The sequence below is a fragment of the Ananas comosus genome, linkage group 11 (genome assembly GCF_001540865.1).
Source record: "Ananas comosus cultivar F153 linkage group 11, ASM154086v1, whole genome shotgun sequence".
Classification (NCBI taxonomy): domain Eukaryota; kingdom Viridiplantae; phylum Streptophyta; class Magnoliopsida; order Poales; family Bromeliaceae; genus Ananas; species Ananas comosus.
The window spans coordinates 847,532-865,469 of NC_033631.1; the positions used below are offsets into that span (position 1 = coordinate 847,532).

Sequence of the window (17,938 nt, forward strand, 5' to 3'; positions counted from 1 at the left end):
ATATATATATATATATATATATATATATATATATATATATATATATATATAGTTGAGTTAGAATACTATCGGTAGCAAACAAGCTTCTTTGTTACCGATTTGTTTTCGATGATGGAGCCTCCGATCAACGATCTGCGATCATGATCTAGACCATTTGAAATGTCTTGAAATCAAAATTTATGTTTTATCGATATTGTTTTCTTGTGCATCAAGTGGGTACAAAAATGAAAGGCTAAAAATAAATTGTCCAAAAAGTGATGATAGGATTTTTGTAATCATGATCAAGAGTGTAGATCTTACTTTAAATAGTTTAAAAAATTTCCTAAGAAAAATTCAATTGATTTGAATTCTTTTACACCGTTAAATGAGAAAATGCCATGTATCAACCATTAAAATTAAAAAATTTTCAACCCTTTGATTATTAGGTCAGTGATGTCGAAAAAATATAAAATTTGATTTCTAGATATTTTAAGTGGTCTAGATCATGTTCAATGATGCCGATCGTTGATTTCGAGGCTCCATCATTGAGAACAAATCGGTAGCATTGGAGCTCGTTTGCTATCGATTGTACTTTAACCCAACTATATATATATACTAAGTATTATATAGTATCTAATATATATCATTATATAAATAATCAAGTTGTTAGAGTGGCCCGTGGCAAGCGGCCTAATCCATCGTGCCAGAAAAGATGCCCGACGATACATGACCGCGCTGGTGCCATCGGCAACATAAGTTCAACAAGTCTGCTGCAATCCTTAAATTAGTAAGTAATTTTCTTCAATAACATAGTTACAATATTTTGTTGCTAAGAAAATAAATATTTCATACTTTTAGTGTCAGCACACAAGAATTTTTATTGACCGCGATGCATGGTCACGCTCGGCACGCACTCGTGCCGTACCGTGCGGCAAATTTCGGCACAACGCCGTCCATCGGCACTTAAATCTTGATAATATATATATATATATATAGAGAGAGAGAGAAAGAGAGAGAGAGAGAGAGAGAGAGAGAGAGTCCGGCTTGTGTGCTTTTAGAAGCATGGGTGTCCTCCGTGCTATCAAGTTGTTTCCAATGCCGGGACTTCCAAATCGACGATCAGCTTCGTTAGATTTTATCTAGAGTATTTGAAGTACTTGGAAAATAAATTTCATAATTTTTCGATATCATTTACTTAGTAATCGAAATGGCTCAAAATCAATAGATGAAAATAAAAATCTCATAGAATATGATGATATGACACTAATATTTTAGATCAAATATATTGATTTTGTTTTATATAGTGTAAAGAATTTTCTATCAAAATTTTTACGAGATTTGGATATTTCTATACCGTTAAATTTGCAAAGGGCTCACCACGACCATTGAAATAGCTGATGTTGGGCCCCTTCGATTATTAGGTAAATGATATAAAAAAATTGCAAATTTTTTTTTAGATACTTTAAATACTTTAAATCAAATCTAACAGAGCCTATCTTTGATTCGAAAGTCCCAATATTGAAAACGACTTGATAGCACGGAGGCTACCGGCCTTCTAAAAGCACACAAGCCTCTATCTTTCTCTCTCTCTTTATGCCACACCCAACAATAACTCTGCTTATCTGAATTTTTGTTCGTGCCCTTCAAAAACTTAATTTCTTATTTTTACATCCTTGTACGTGTAAAAAAAAAATTCTAACCAGTTTTGCATGACTTCCCATCTTAATGTAAGGTTGCTCTTGCAACAAGCTGCACTTTGGAGTGGTAACCAAAAATGCTGATTTTTGAGGGATATATATATAGCTGCTTCTTGTCTTTATGAGGAATGATGGTTGTCCGAAAGCATCTAGTATCATTTGTTACCACACTGATTGTGTAAGCCTTGAATTGTCAGGAAGAGAGGCAAACAAGGGAAAGAAGCAGCTTGCTCAAATTTTCTAATGTATGGAATGCTTTCATCATTTCTTTGAGGGACGAAGACTTGTTAAGCAATAGGTTAAGGCTATTAACTTAAGAAGTAACATTACCAATTAAAGATCCTTTCAGGTAAATTTCATGTTCTTCGTTCTATTATCAGGGAGAAGGATCTTTTACTTGTTCCATCATCTTCGGGCGGCGTATCGGTTATTCAGTGGCCTCCTTTTCTTCTTGCTAGTAAGGTATGCAAACATTCTTTGTTTGCTTTGTTTACATTTCAGCTTTGACTTTCAGCAGTAGATTGGGGTTTTCGAGAAAGAACAAATAATTTGTTGGATTTTGGTAGATACCCATAGCACTTAACATGGCCAAAGATTTCAAGGGGACCGATAAGGAGCTAATAAAAAAAATCGAGCGTGATAACTACATGCTTTATGCGGTGATAGAATGCTATGAAAGCTTGAGAGACATACTTACAGACCTTTTCACAGATCAGCATGATAAGGAGTAAGTAAATTCTATCCTGCTGATACATCACTGTCTGTTTTATCAGTATAATTTAAGATTTGAAGAAAAGGTTTGACTTTTACCTTTTGACATTTGGATTGCAGTCTTATCAAAGGTATATGTAAACATGTGGAATCGAGCAGAGAGGAACAGAAACTTTTGAGCAACATTCGAATGAGTGAACTGCCTCAGCTCAGTAGTAGATTGGAGAAACTACTAAATCTTTTGGTATACTTTTCAAATTTGTTCATGTTGTGCTATATAAATTGGCTTTTTTTCCCCTGCCTGGCGGCAACCCTCTTCCAAAATTTATGTGGTGTTAACCCCACTTAAAGATTCTCTGTCACACGGCGCCATGTCAGTGCCGCAGTACAGTGGTTGTTTTCTTGCTATACCGTGTTTAGGTGATCTTCCACTTTCTTTGGGTGTACAGGAATTTCACCTTTTCCTGTCAAACACTATTATGCACCCTTTTCTAAGCCATTAACGTCCCTGCAAAGTATTTTTAAGTGGGATCTGGTTTGTAAATTAAATTTTTGAGAGGGCCATTTTCAGAAAAATCCATTGATATCACCATGGCAATAACCTATGTATGACCTTTGATATGCAGAAAAGTGAGCATGAAGATCTGGAATCTGTAAGGACACCAATCATCAATGTACTGCAGGATGTGATGGAGATCATTACTCAGGATGTTATGGCTAACAAACCAGAGTAATGACCCTTCTATTGTGTTATTTTATTGTAGAATTTTGGGTATTTGATGATTAACATGTCATTTAATTTTTCCTGGCAGAATTTTGAAAGGATTCCAAGGGGAAACAACGGATAATGATGAAGAAAGAAAGCAAAAATATGAAAATATAGACCTGAATTTAATGGCCAATTCAACTTGGATGGAAAAGGTTGTGCTATCCTTCATACCGCTCCCATGAATATGAATATATTCATATATAATATTAATTTCCTTTGTAATTAAATCGCTCGTTTCATCGGCAGGTCGTTAGGCTTCATTTACTGTTGACCGTCAAGGAATCTGCAATAAATGTACCAACAAATTTGGATGCTCGACGTAGGATGACTTTCTTTGCTAACTCCCTATTTATGAAAATGCCAACTGCTCCTGAAGTTCATGAGATGATGTCCTTCAGGTAAGCTATCCTTCTGTTGCAATTTTTTGTTCTCAGATGTGAATCATACAATCACTTTTTTATTCAGGTAGCTGTTGTTATTTTTATATCTTTAAGCTAATGTTATTCTGAATTTAATGACTCTGAGTAACTTTATTTATCTTGATGTATTTACGTGTCAGTTTGTAAGGACATTGCTATTTGCTCGAGTCCTATTCTTCTTATCATCATTTTTTCCGTCGGGTTCGTTCTAGTTGCCCGTCTACACAGGCATAATGAGATAGTAACATAAAAATAGACCTTTTAGGACTACTATAATTCCTTCTTTTCTATGTGAAATAACTAGAAAGAACCGAGTAAGATATCATGGATGGGAAGCTATAATAACAAACCCATTGGAATTGATGTGTTATGTCTTTTAATAATCTGTTTTATAGTTAATCAGACTCCACCTCGGGGAAGGGAATGGCTAGAAGAGAATCAGTTAGTTGCTTATTAAGGTTTAACTTGATTGAGTGACGAAATGTAGGTTAGGATAGATAGCTAGGATACTTTAAATGAAAGTTTGCTTATTTGTATCAATTTAGAGGCTTATTAAATGCTTTCATAAACGATTACTCAAGTTCCCCAAGTCCCTTCAGATTAAGTCAACATCAATGTGGTTGTTACTTGTTAATTTTGTTCAAAGAAAAACTTTCACTCTAGAACCATATACAAAATTTCTTTCATCTTGTTGAACTTGTTTTTCTAGTTGTACTCCACTTTGTCGAGTGTACTTACTACAGAGTACAAACCTTCTTGGTTAGTTTTTTGTCGACGCTCAAGTGATATTGATGCATGACGGTTTAGGGATTTTAGGTGGTTTCAAGAATTGCTTAAAATACGGATTGGGTGATTCTTAGAAATTAAACTAAAAAGAAATAAACGACAAATCCAGAAATTCGAAAACTCAAATGAGAGATTGATAGGGAAATATCACACTTTCGAGTTTCCGCAAGGTCAGACCATTTTACACACGCGGGTGAGTCGGTTTAACTTCTTTTGATCATCAAATCTTAGTCGTTTCGTTAGAACTTCTAGAATAGTGGAACAAAAAAAGATTTAGGGTTATGGTTTAGAAAGGGGATGGAGTTAGGAATAGGATAATAGGACATTAGGGTTTTGAATTATTCGCTGAAAGAATAGAGAAATCGAAGGATTCGACGACAGCTCGTTTCCATGGAGAAGGCTTGGATCACAATCTCGATTAGATAGTTGTCGTGGGGACGGCAGATTGCAGGGGAGTGTGCCTCACGTAAGGCTTTTCCTATACGACCCGGTTGTGGGAAGATCCTGCGGATGGGTCCCGTGCGGATAGGACGATCTCAATGGCTATCTTTTATTTGTAATAGAAGAAAACGAAAAGGTAATCCATGGTACTCACTCCTAAGCCAGATTCTCTCTGGTCAACGATTTTGCGAAAGCAAGAAAAATTCACTAGGAATTCAAATAACTCAATTTTAATTAATCAAAAACATATCTTACAATGGGAATTCAAATAACTCAATTTTAATTAATCAAAAACATATCTTACAATGGAGACTCGACCCTTATGTATAGAAAGTATGAGTTAAAATGATTAGGAATACGACTACGAGTCCTAAAAAGGAAATTACACAAATTCTCATAGCAGAATTCAAAACAGAGTTTTGAAAAGGAATCTAATCTAAACCTTCCAAGTAAGCCAAAAATCCTAATCTAGTAAAACTTTCAAATTAACCCACTGAATTTGAATCAGACTTAGATTCAAGTTAGACTTTCTAGTACCGGTTCCTCGTCCAACCAAATATTCTGAATATGGTTCCAACGACGAGTGTAAGTCCAAAAAGGACCCGATTCCCCATCAGATATTACGTGTTCTATTATGCCTATTCAATGCAAAAATGGTAGTGTTATCTAAACAACGGTTAAAAACTGTATAACTTTATACAAGACCTGGTTCCAGGAAAGGTATTAGAGTTCCATAAAAAGGCACTGTAACTTTATAAGAGAACCAGTTCCAATAAGTAGTATGGAATTCCATGAAAAGACTCATGGGTTGAAGGCTAACTTTGTTAGCGTTCGTAGACATCAGTGGTTTATTAACCTTTTACGCTGTTGTTGCTCATAATGCATGATTGAGTGAACAAAGTCCATATGCTTCTTCGATCATCTGCTCATGGCTTTCATTGTTTCATATGGGAGATCAAATAATAAATTTGCAGATTATTTTTCACCCATTACTTTTTTGATTGCTTGATGATCCCTAACTGCAATATCTACCCAATTATGCTGATCCCCATAGTGCAGAAATTATTTAACATCAAAATTGTTGTTTTTCTCTTGATAGCAAAAGAACTCTCTGTAAAAATACCTGGAAGTCTGGAACTAGATTTCAATATTTGAGGTTTCAACTTTCAACTCGTCATTAGTACATAAATAGCCTGATGGTTTCAAAGCTGTGGAACGTAAACTTCTATATCAATACCTTTACATTTACTTTTTGAATTTAATTATGAAATATTACACATCGAAGCATGTTGTGTCAAATTGTACCCCACTAACAGTATACTCTTACTATTTTGCTTTCATTGGATAAAATTGCTGAAAAATTGACTGAGCATCATATTGTGCTTGGGTTCTATTTTCTAGTTGCTAACTGTATCGAAACCTGTATTTCTCTGATCAGTGTTTTGACTCCATATTACAAAGAAGAGGTGCTCTATTCAGAGGATGAACTTAGAAGAAAGAACGAAGATGGGATATCCACATTATTTTACCTACAAAAGATATATCCCGGTAAATATCTAGTTCCTGATATATGCAGTATTCACATTAATAATTGTATATGTGTGATTCAATATTCATTACTTGTCATTAGATGAGTGGAGTAACTTTCTTGAACGCATAAAATTTGTACCGAAAGATGAAGATTCACTGAAAGAAAAGATGGATGATGTCCGTCATTGGGTATCTTACAGAGGCCAAACACTTGCTAGAACAGGTATTGGAGATGTCAAACCAACTTAAGAAGAAAAGAATATACTTTTCCTCACTTAAATTTGACGTAATCTTCATAAACTTTTCGTAGTGAGAGGGATGATGTACTATAGAAAGGCCCTCGAGCTTCAATGCTCCCTCGACATGAAAAAGGATTGGGGTTAGTTACATACTGCCTTTTTATATAAATGATAAGTCATTTTCTTGTTTTTGATCAATTCATATCTTTCGAAAAGTCAAACCTGGTATTCATCGACTTCCATTACTTGATTGCTGCTTTGCAGTTAATGCTGGTGGATCTCAAGTATCCTATCAAGAACAGATGGCTTATGCTGCAAAGTCTGTAGCTATTGCTGATATCAAGTTCACTTACGTTGTTTCATGTCAGATCTATGGAGTGCAGAAAGCATCGAAGGAACTTCAAGAAAAGTTGCGCTATCAGAATATTCTCAATCTCATGATAAAGTAAATAACTGGACTTTTCAAAAATTTTCTTTATGTTTATGAGGGAAGTTTCCTGTCAATTTCAACTCCATTTCCCATGAAATAATATAGGTACCCATCATTGCGAGTTGCTTACATAGATGAGAAAGAAGAGATGGTAGATGGAAAATCAGAGAAAAGCTACTATTCAGTTCTTGTTAAAGGTGGTGACAAATGGGACGAGGTATTGCTCTAACAAATAAGAGAAAATATATTTTTTTGGTCATTTGAATTTTTATTACTAATTCATTACAAGGTGAGTGTCTTGTCACATCTACAGCATTAAGAGGATGAACAAAAAAAAACAAAAACTAATTTTACAAAAATATTGCTATAGTTCTCATATCAACCAAAATTAGTACGATTCTCATTGATTGTTTATATTTTTTAAAGAAATTCTTCGAATTTATTTATATCGTCCAAAAGAATTTAGAATGCATTCATCAAAAAGCCAAATTATTTATCATCTGACATTGTATATGCATAAAAAAGAAGTAAAATAAAAAAATATTGTTTTTAATGGGACACCATGGATTCACGTCAAGCACGCATCTGTAACGTGTCCCAGTTGGACACGAGTCCGACACCAATACGTGAGGCATATAGCCGCATTCGTGATACATAGGTGTCAAGATACTTTTCTAATATCCTCTTCAGCTACACTTTTGTTCTTATTTTGAAAGTTCTGCTCATAGGATCCTTCTTCCCATGCCACTCGTTGCTTAGGTTTCTATTGTTTTCAGCTGTTGTATCTTTTTTGTTTTTCTATCACAAATAAATAGATTCATATAAAAATTGTCCAAATCAGCATTGCTTTGTGGTGGGAGTCAGTATGATTCTTCTAATCATGCTCTATTTCTCCTTCTAAATAGATTTTCGGAATCTTTCTTGCTGAAAAGCACAGATAATGTGATAGTGTGACCTTGCTTGATAATGAAATAATGACAACTTCTAGTCATTTATGGTATTTAAATTGTTTTCAGGAAATTTACCGCATCAGGCTCCCTGGTAAACCGACTGCTATAGGTGAGGGAAAGCCTGAAAATCAAAATCATGCAATAATTTTCACCAGAGGAGAAGCGCTTCAAACAATTGATATGAATCAGGTGATTTTCTCTTTCATATAATCAGTTGAATAAACTAGTATTAGTTATTTGATTCATTCATTAAATGTTTTAGGACAATTACCTTGAAGAAGCATTTAAAATAAGGAATGTTTTGGAGGAGTTCCACGCTAAAAAGCATGGAACGCATAAACCTACAATATTGGGTCTTCGTGAACATATTTTTACTGGAAGGTTAGTACTTCTTTTAGTTTATAAAGTTGTTTATGAAACTGCTGGGATAGTGTTATGGTTAGATTTTATTTATTGTTGGATTATGATTCACTATTTTGGAATATCTATTTCTAGTAGATTAAGGTTTTCTATTCAGATTATGAATAGTATTTTTCTGAATGCTTAATAATAGGCCAAGCCCTCATTATAATCATCGTTTAATTAATTAATAGATAAGAGAGTTTTCTTATCGGCTTCTAGCTTAGCTAAATTAAAAGAGGAGGTTCCTCTTTTCCTTGGAGTGAGGAGGCATCCGATAAAGGTGTTAAATATCAATTTGGTATCAGCCTTCGTGAAGTTTGAAGTCAAAGATTTCGGCTTCTTCGCATACGCATTCAATCTGGAATTAGGGTTTCCGTCGGCACCAAATGTTTTGTGTAATATTCGTTGCCGTGTCGAAATCTAGGTGTTTGATCGAGAGAGAGGCTTGTTAGGGCTTCCGTATGGGAGGATTTGGCTGAAAGGAGTAAAAGAAGACCTGCGGTTTCTGCTGTCGGTTGCCATTGACTACAAATTGCCGCACATGCTGACGACAAAGCAGAAATTATGCGTGTTTGGTCTTCTCATACTTTGGATCGTCAGAAAGCGAATCTCAACCTGCGTAAGTATTAAACCGACAGCAAGCAGAACTGGCTTAACCAATCACTTAAAAAAACACCAAATTGGATCCAACCAACTTCTTCGTAAATCGAGTTGAGCTGATATTTATTCGAGCCAAACGAAGTTGCTATATATACTGATCTAAGCCAAACCAAGTCGCTAAGGCAATCTTGAGCCGGTTTAAGATCTCAAGCTGTTTGTGAGCTGCTTTAAGTTGCTTCAAGCCTAATTTAAGCCAATTTCAGTAAAGCTAAGTGCTTCTGACTTAATTGTTTTAAGTCAAATTCTTCTTTTTAACATATATTTTGCACATGGCACCTAAATAAGGTTTTGAAAAAATCTACAATTCCGTCTGGTGATGACCAACCAAATGAGGGCGGAGCAATGTCTGATGATGCATGGCGGGTGGAGATAAAGGCATCAAATTCAGGTCATGGATACCAAAATCAGCAAATTCAAGTTGTGACAAACTTTCAGGCCTGTATAATGCGTATGATGGAGCAACAAAACAATATGGAGCAGCAACACAAAATGATGGAGCAACAGAATAAATTAATGCATGCTCTTGTGACACAATGAGAGATTTAAAACCTTCAGTGCAAGCTTTCTAGTAAAAGATAGCGCCTTGAAATTAATACCAGAAATACCGAGAGAGGACGACAGAAGCATACGAGCCTGCCAGCATCTAGATCCAGAAGGTCATGAGCTCGTTGAAACCCAGATTGTCTGACTTGATTTTCCAAAATTTTATGGTGACCACCAAGTAAGTTGGTTCTTTAAAGTAGAACAAATTTTCGACTATCATCAGACTGCCGAGGATGATAGAGTCGGATTAGCAGTGATCCACTTACGGGGGGACACAATCCACAATCCGCTGGTTCAAGTGGTATAAAGGCCAACTAGGTGACGTTCCAGTATGGCGGCAATTTTTGAGCCCTTATTAAGTGCTTTGGACCATTTAGGTATGACAATTTTAATATAGCGTTAAATGATATTCAACAGATGGGTTCAATGTAGGAATATCAAGAAGAATCTGAACGATCGAGTAATATGGTGAGAAATTGGCCTGTATGTGCCATGATGGGAGCTTTGATCGGTGGTTTGTGACAAGACATCAAAATTGAAGTGCAAGCAGCATGTCTCAAGTCATTATTGGATGCTTACGATGAGGCCAGAGCATTGGAGGAGCGTTTCAAGTCGAGTCTTCTTCTCGATCAAATTCTCAACAAACTTCCTCTTATTGATCCTTTACTCGACGTGCTGCTCCACTACATCAAAAGTTTGAAGAACAAGAGCCGACAGTAACAAGCTCTGACAAGCCAAATTTACAAATACGTAAATTAACATAAGCACAAATTCGGGAATGATGAAAGTAAAGTCTCTGCTACTATTGTGATGAAATATGAAACCCTAAGCACAATGTAAATGCTATATCTATACATGGCTATAGACGATCCATGTGGAGACCATTATGAAGACACAGAGATAGGGTGGAGATTCAAGAAGAAGGTGATGAAACAGTCGAGCATCCCAACTAGATCTATCAAAGGTTTCCTATCATGCATATTTCGGGTTCTCTCTTGATCCCGGCTAAAAGGTATCAAAAGAACCACACCTTGAGGACAAGGTGTGTCTAAAGGGGGAGGGAAATGTTACGATTAGGTTTTTGTTATTATTAGATTAGGATTCACTATTTAAATTGGAATCTTTAATTAATTAATAGATAAGAGAGTTGTCTTACCAACTTCTAGCTTAAGCTAAGTTAGAAGAGTAGGCTCCTCTTCCCCTTGGAGCGAGGAGGCGTCCGATAGAGGCCTTAAATCTGTCATACTGGTTGCTTGAAGTGCTTCTAAGGCTAACATCTTGAGCTTGCTTCTGCTTTTGTTTCAGTGTTTCTTCTCTTGCCTGGTTCATGTCGAACCAAGAGACCAGCTTTGTTACTATCGGACAACGGGTTCTTGCTAACCCTCTAAGGTATGCTGCCTTTCTTTCGTAGTTTCGCCGACTCTACTCTCTTTGCATATGTATGTTTGATCATTAGCTCAATTCATAGTTAAAGATTAATTAAAATTAAGGTTTTCCTTTTGATAACTTTTATATTTGGCTGGTCCTGAAAGTTAGATGCATTTCCCATTTTTAATAGTGAGGCCAAAATCATATATTGCATCAAAACACTGGCTGTATGAATAAGTAGAGAAAGAAGATAAGGCACTGAAGCACATTGTGTAGTTGCTGGAATTTGGGATGGTGGGAGAAGTATTCAAGCCCAAAATGGCTGTTTTCGTGAATTCTTGCAGTAGCAGAAACTAGAGTACATTGCTCAAGACTATCTATTTTTGTTTAAGGTGATAGGTGACAAGGCATCGACTGCTTTTAGAACTAACGAAAAAAAGCTGAACCATAATAAACTGTTGCTACAAACTTATGGTACAAAGTAGTTGCTTTGAAATCATTCTTCACAACATTTTGCTTTAAAAAAAAGGGGAAAAAGAGAGAGAGAGAGAGTATTAGATGTTACAAGTCTTGAGGCTTAGCCCCTTAAAGAAGGCTCTTGGGGCTCACAAATTGATCTGTATGTGAGTTTGAAGCGCTGCAGAAAACTTTTGCTTGAGCTTTTATCTTTGCATGAGTTAATTAATTCTGTTACAGCACCACAAGCATTTAGTTGGTGGGACAGGAATTTGGTGATGGTGATTTGGTATATAATTTATCATTTTGTTCTAGATGGTGATGCTATAGTAATTTTAACTGCGGAATGCTGTTTTTTTGTGTATTGAAAGTTATACTAAGCTTAAACTCTATTGATATACAGGGTTCGGTTCCACTATGGTCACCCTGATGTATTTGATAGAATCTTCCATATTTCAAGGGGTGGCATAAGTAAGGCTTCCAAAGTAATCAATCTTAGTGAGGATATTTTTGCAGGTACTAAGCTTATGAGTTGCCATTTTCCCGTTAGTTATTTTTACTTTTTATAACCACCCAATTGCTCACTATTATTATAAACTTGCTGTGCCCAAACTGCCAACACAAAATGCTTAAGTTGTCATTACTAGAATGCTAGTCCTTACATACCAAAACATTGTCCCTACACTATCCGATCTGGCACTGTTGGGATATTACAATACTATGGCTAATTATGTAATTCTCTTAGGATATAACTCAACTATGCGTGGAGGAAAAGTTACACATCATGAATATATGCAAGTTGGAAAGGGACGTGATGTCGGGATGAACCAAATTTCCCTCTTTGAGGCGAAAGTAGCTAGCGGGAATGGTGAGCAAACACTAAGCCGTGATGTTTATCGGTTGGGGCGGAGGTTTGACTTTTACAGGATGTTGTCGTTTTACTTCACCACAGTGGGCTTCTACTTCAGTAGCATGGTAAGAATACCAGATTTTGGCGAAGATAACACGTCTTTAGTATTATCAAAGACGTACTGTTCGTCTGTTTGAGTTTCTGTGGAATCATTCGTCTTGTTTCATGCCATAGTTTTCTGGTAGGATTTAGTTTACTCAAAACATGATTTATATACTACATTTTCCAAAAACCAAATCCAATGGCTTAATTAAGAATTGAAATTGTTTAAGAGATATTCAAGTTCTTTTGCTTAATATGCACATCTCTTGAATATTAGACTCTGTGTGGTGTTGTGTATGTATTCATATTATGTGTGGCTGTATAGATAATTTTATGAGTATAAAATAGAAATTACGGTATCTACATGACACAGGCATGCGTATAATTGGATTATTGAAATACTGATATCGGCATTTCCTACTTGCAGTTGACCGTACTTACCGTATACGTGTTCCTGTACGGAAGGCTATACCTAGTCATGAGTGGTCTAGAAAGATCTATTCTCGAGGACCCTCGTATCCAATCAAACCTCAAGCCCCTTGAGAACGCGCTCGCCTCGCAATCTGTTTTCCAGATCGGATTACTCCTTGTCCTCCCCATGGTCATGGAAGTCGGTTTGGAAAAAGGGTTTCGCACGGCCATAGGTGAGTTCATAATCATGCAGCTTGAATTGGCCGCGGTCTTCTTCACTTTCCAGCTCGGGAGCAAAGTCCACTACTATGGGCAAACTATACTCCATGGCGGAGCAAAGTATAGAGCAACCGGCCGCGGGTTTGTTGTAGTGCATGCGAAATTTGCAGAAAATTACCGTCTCTACTCCCGAAGCCACTTTGTCAAAGGATTGGAGCTGATGATACTTCTAATCGTCTACCTAGTCTACGGGAAGTCCTACCGGAGCTCAAATCTATATCTATTTGTCACGTACACCATGTGGTTCTTGGTCGCCTCGTGGCTTTTCGCGCCTTTTTTGTTTAATCCTTCAGGGTTTGAGTGGGAGAAGACAGTAAACGATTGGGTGGATTGGAAGAAGTGGATGGGGAACAGGGGCGGTATAGGCATCGCGGTGGAAAGCAGTTGGGAATCGTGGTGGGAGGGCGAGCAGGGGCATTTGAGATCCATGAGTGTAAGGGGACTATTGTTAGAGATTATCCTGGACCTCCGTTTCTTGATTTACCAGTATGGGATTGTTTACCACCTCCATATAGCGCACCATAGTCGAAGTATTCTGGTAATAACTCCCCTTTCTACCTGCCCTTATTTTGCTTCCTTTTAAGGAAAAAGCTGTAGTCGGAGCTGATTGGATGCCCTATATGCTTATTTTTCTAGGTCTATGCACTTTCGTGGTTGGTTATGTTGACTGTTCTGGTTGTTTTAAAGGTATACGCACTGGAACTACTACTCATTTTAAACGCGTTCTTGTTTGCTCAATTTTAGATTTAATTATGCCTCTTGTTTTTTCCATTTAGTTGGTTTCAATGGGAAGGCGGAGATTTGGTACGGAGTTCCAGCTTATGTTCCGGATCCTCAAGGCCCTTCTGTTCCTAGGGTTTGTCTCTGTAATGACCGTACTATTCGTCGTCTGTGGCCTCACAATTGGCGATGTCTTTGCTAGTATCTTGGGTTTCATGCCGACTGGTTGGGCTTTTCTCCTGGTAAGTTCGTACCTCTGTTGCTACCCCCTAACTAGGGGAAAAAAAAGAGAAAGGAAAGGGAAAAAAAAATATTAACTTAGACTCCGAACCTTTTCACGCATACAGTTCAACTCCTAAACTTACTCTCATGTACTCGGATTCGCTTCCCAACTGCTAAATATAATTTGACAACCCGCGCCCCGCGACGCTCTCTTATAAAATGATTTTAACCCAAGGATTTAAGTGCCGTGGCACGGGATCGTGCCGGAAACTTGCCGGCACGGTGCGTGCCGAGCCGTGACGATACGTGCCGGTCAAAAAAATTCTTGTGTGCCGACACATAATAGCATAAAATATTTATTTTCTTTAGTAATAAAATATTCTAACTATTTATTATGTTTTTTTTTACATCTTTTGAAATTTATTGAAAAAATTACTTACTAATTTAAAGAATAGAGAGTTTTGAACTATGTCATCGGCACGGGGTCTGTATCGTGCCGGTATCTTATTGGCACGGTAGATACGGCTCGTACCAACGGGCACTTAAAACCTTGTTTTAACCCTGTTTACTCTATCGAGGTAATCATTTTACGGGAGAAAATGCATTGCAATATGAAAAGCTTTGATCCCTTTTGATGGTCAGGGATTGGATTGAAACATACACAATATACAGATAGTAGTACCTGTGCTATAACACTGTTTCGAGAACTATTGAAACAATTCATGCTAATCTGCTTTCCCTTTTCCTATTCTCTCCTTTTTTTTTTTTTGTTCTTTTTCGTACTTCGAATTTTTTTTTGGCCTTTTCTTGTCTTTCCCTAGATCGGGCAAGCATGTCGGCCGTTGGTAAAGAAGATGGGGTTCTGGGACTCCATAAGGGAGCTGGGGAGATCATATGACTATGTGATGTCGTTAATACTGTTCATGCCGATCGCCATGCTCTCGTGGTTCCCGTTCGTCTCCGAGTTCCAGACGCGCCTCCTCTTCAACCAAGCCTTCAGCCGCGGGCTCCAGATCTCGAGGATCCTCGCGGGGCAGAAGGACACCGCCTATGATGATGTGCGTAATGACAAGAAACAGTGATCTTTTCATTCTCTCTTTATATATATATATATATATATATATATATATATATATATATATATACACACACACGTTATTTGGCCTCTTATTTTTTGTTTGGTCTGCGTCGTGATGTATAAAAAAATTGAATCTGGTAATATTTGTGATGTTTTTCTAAGCTGCACTCCTTTGTATTTGTGGTGGCAAATGATTGTTTATGACTCTTTGTGAGTGTTAACCTGTGAACCGTGAGTGTGGCTTTTGCGTATTCATCAGAACCTCGCACATGAAATTGTTTTATGCCCGTCCCTAGCGCAAGTGATAAACGGCTTGATAGTTGGTATACAAGATTCTAAGTTCGAATCTCTGTTGGTTCACATTTTCATCTAAATTTATTTTTTTAAAAAATAAACGAAACGGGTAGCGTGTTACTTTTCTCTTAAAAAAGAAATTGCTTTTATGCTTTCTCTCAAAAAAGAAATTGCTTTTATGCCAATGTGTGATCATACCAGCACTGAAGCACCAGCCCCATGAGAGCTCTGCGGGGTTTGTTTGTTTTGTTGTCGTAAAACTCACCAGATAACTATATTCTCGGTTCGGAAAATAATATTTTGCTTGTTTGGTGACATAAAACAGTTTTTTCAGAAAACTTACTTTATAGATTTCGGGAAAAACTTGGGTTTTCATACTAAAAGAGTAGAATTCAACTACTATCCTTTTAGAAGGATGGAAACTTTCATCCTCCTAAAACGTTTTAGATGATAGAAATTTTAAATCAATGATCGGAACGTTAAAGTTGATTTAGAATATTTGAAGTATTTAGATATTAAATTTTATAAATTTTAAAAATTATTTACATAGTGATTAAAGATCACAAAATTGACAACTTTCGACGGCCTATATAAGACATTTGCTTGTTTAACAGTAGAGAATAATTCAAACAGTTTGAATTTTTGATAAATTTTTTTTTTTATACTATTTAGATAAGTTTGATAACTACGATCATGAATTGAACAAATCTAATATCTACTTTCACAATGCTATTCATTTTTTATCGTTCATTTTTTGGCCCTTAAACGAACTCGATAACGAATTTTAAAATTTATAAAATTTAATTTCTAGACGTTATAAATATTCTAGATTAATTGTAACTATTCCGATCATTGGACTCCTATTATCTAAAATGATTTAGTAGGACGAAAGCCTCTGTCCTTCTAAAAAGATAGTAACACTTATATATATTACATAATTATTATATAATATTATTTTGAATGTCATTAATTTACAAAAGAAAATGCAATAACAATAGATGTAGTATAATAATTATTATATGTAAATAACATATAACATACTTTTCAGAAAAAAAAAAAAAAATATATATATAACATATATGATAGAAGAAACTATATGAAATAATTTTTCACTGATCTTTTCCTTGAAAACCAAACAAGTGTTGTTGAAAATTTAGTTTTTTTTTCCAACAAACAAAACACAAAAAAACGTAAAAGTTTTCTTCCACCAAAAACTCTTTCCATAATTTTACGTGAAACCAAACGGCCCCTGAGCTTCCTTGGGCGAGAGTAATACTAGATGGATGATTTCTTGAAAAGTTCTTATGTTTTATTTTTTTTTATTTTTTTTTTTTTTACATATGAGTGGTCAAGGACTTGGAGGTTGGTATTCAAAATTTCAAGTTTGAAATATACATTTTCAGCTAAATTTTAAAAATAATAAAAAAAGGGATATCACACTACCTTAGTTTTCCCCCTTTACTAGAATATTAATCTTTTCGGAAATTGAGTTTTTATGATCTTTAAAATTGTCAGGATATTTATAATGATCCTGTTAATCTATACAGGAGAAACATCTCTGCTGCTGTGTAATGCTATTATTGCCATAATCTCTAAGCCTTTTTTTGGCACTAAAGATCAAACCACAACAAAATTTGTTTATTTGGAGAGCATTCACAAAATGAAAATAGGACGAGTAGAATGAGAAATCGTTTCTTTTCTTTTTCTTTNTTTTTTTTTTTTTTTTTTTTTTTTTTTTTGGATCAAGGGACTTGATGATATGTTTGGTTTGATCCTAAATATGAGATGCGGAAATTACATGATCAAACAACCAATAAAAAGGTGTGCAATTTTCATAAAAGAGCTCCATTGATGTTTAACCTTGAAAGGTTCTAAGTTTACTACCAAATCTTAAAAGTTACTGTTATTGTATGAAATTCCATTTTAAGTTCACTTCAAATTTCATAATTTCCACCGAATATATTACACGTACGCCGTCGAGTAATAAAATACTTTGTCAGAAATAATATAAAGTTAAAGAAAGAACGAAATAACGCCAACTTGTTACGAATTGTAAAATCAAAATAGCAAATAAGGTAGGGCTGTAATATCAAAATTTTAATATTCAAATGTTAAGCAAGCAACTACATGTCATCACCCTAGGGGAAAAAGTTTTATTACTTCTATACTGCAACAAGTAGATGATATTTCTTTTTAAAATTTTTCGAGTAAGAAAAGAATGATGCAACTAAATGCAGCAGGAGATTGGGTTCAATAGAGGCCGATTTTGAAGGCATCAAAGCAATCATGCAAAAGAATCAGCAAAGAATGGTGAGATTGTATTTATATACAAGTGCGTACCTAAAACGACGGCAACCAAATCCGAAGAGAGCGTATCGGAAATCGGCGTCTCTAGCGGCAGAGAGGATTCACTCAGCAACATGCTTTCCGGTTCTATAATAGCTTGCTTATATACCCTCTCTGCTCGGTGCCCCAGTCGAACAACGAAATTGCGGTTTATGTACCCTGTCCCTGCAGATTATTGTTTTCTGAGAATATTTTCCGCTGATTATGAGTCAGACTGGAAAGCCTGACTCTTCCGCAGTTTTGACGGTCGAGTGCT

General features: G+C 36.0%; 1 protein-coding gene across 1 annotated transcript in view; it reads left to right on the forward strand.

Moving 5' to 3' along the window:
- The window catches only part of LOC109717072 (callose synthase 7-like), a 30,728-nt gene extending 15,403 nt beyond the window's left edge, over positions 1-15,325 (forward strand). Inside the window, exons 21-41 of the mRNA XM_020242736.1 lie at positions 1,874-1,974; positions 2,057-2,138; positions 2,243-2,403; positions 2,508-2,631; positions 3,014-3,117; positions 3,200-3,308; positions 3,403-3,554; positions 6,241-6,350; positions 6,433-6,555; positions 6,643-6,711; positions 6,836-7,016; positions 7,107-7,218; positions 8,018-8,140; positions 8,214-8,332; positions 10,862-10,945; positions 11,784-11,896; positions 12,126-12,355; positions 12,760-13,560; positions 13,659-13,709; positions 13,799-13,984; positions 14,786-15,325. Of these exons, the coding sequence (XP_020098325.1) occupies positions 1,874-1,974; positions 2,057-2,138; positions 2,243-2,403; positions 2,508-2,631; positions 3,014-3,117; positions 3,200-3,308; positions 3,403-3,554; positions 6,241-6,350; positions 6,433-6,555; positions 6,643-6,711; positions 6,836-7,016; positions 7,107-7,218; positions 8,018-8,140; positions 8,214-8,332; positions 10,862-10,945; positions 11,784-11,896; positions 12,126-12,355; positions 12,760-13,560; positions 13,659-13,709; positions 13,799-13,984; positions 14,786-15,046 (3,396 nt within the window). The 3' untranslated portion in view covers positions 15,047-15,325. The remainder of the gene's footprint in view (positions 1-1,873; positions 1,975-2,056; positions 2,139-2,242; positions 2,404-2,507; positions 2,632-3,013; positions 3,118-3,199; positions 3,309-3,402; positions 3,555-6,240; positions 6,351-6,432; positions 6,556-6,642; positions 6,712-6,835; positions 7,017-7,106; positions 7,219-8,017; positions 8,141-8,213; positions 8,333-10,861; positions 10,946-11,783; positions 11,897-12,125; positions 12,356-12,759; positions 13,561-13,658; positions 13,710-13,798; positions 13,985-14,785) is intronic.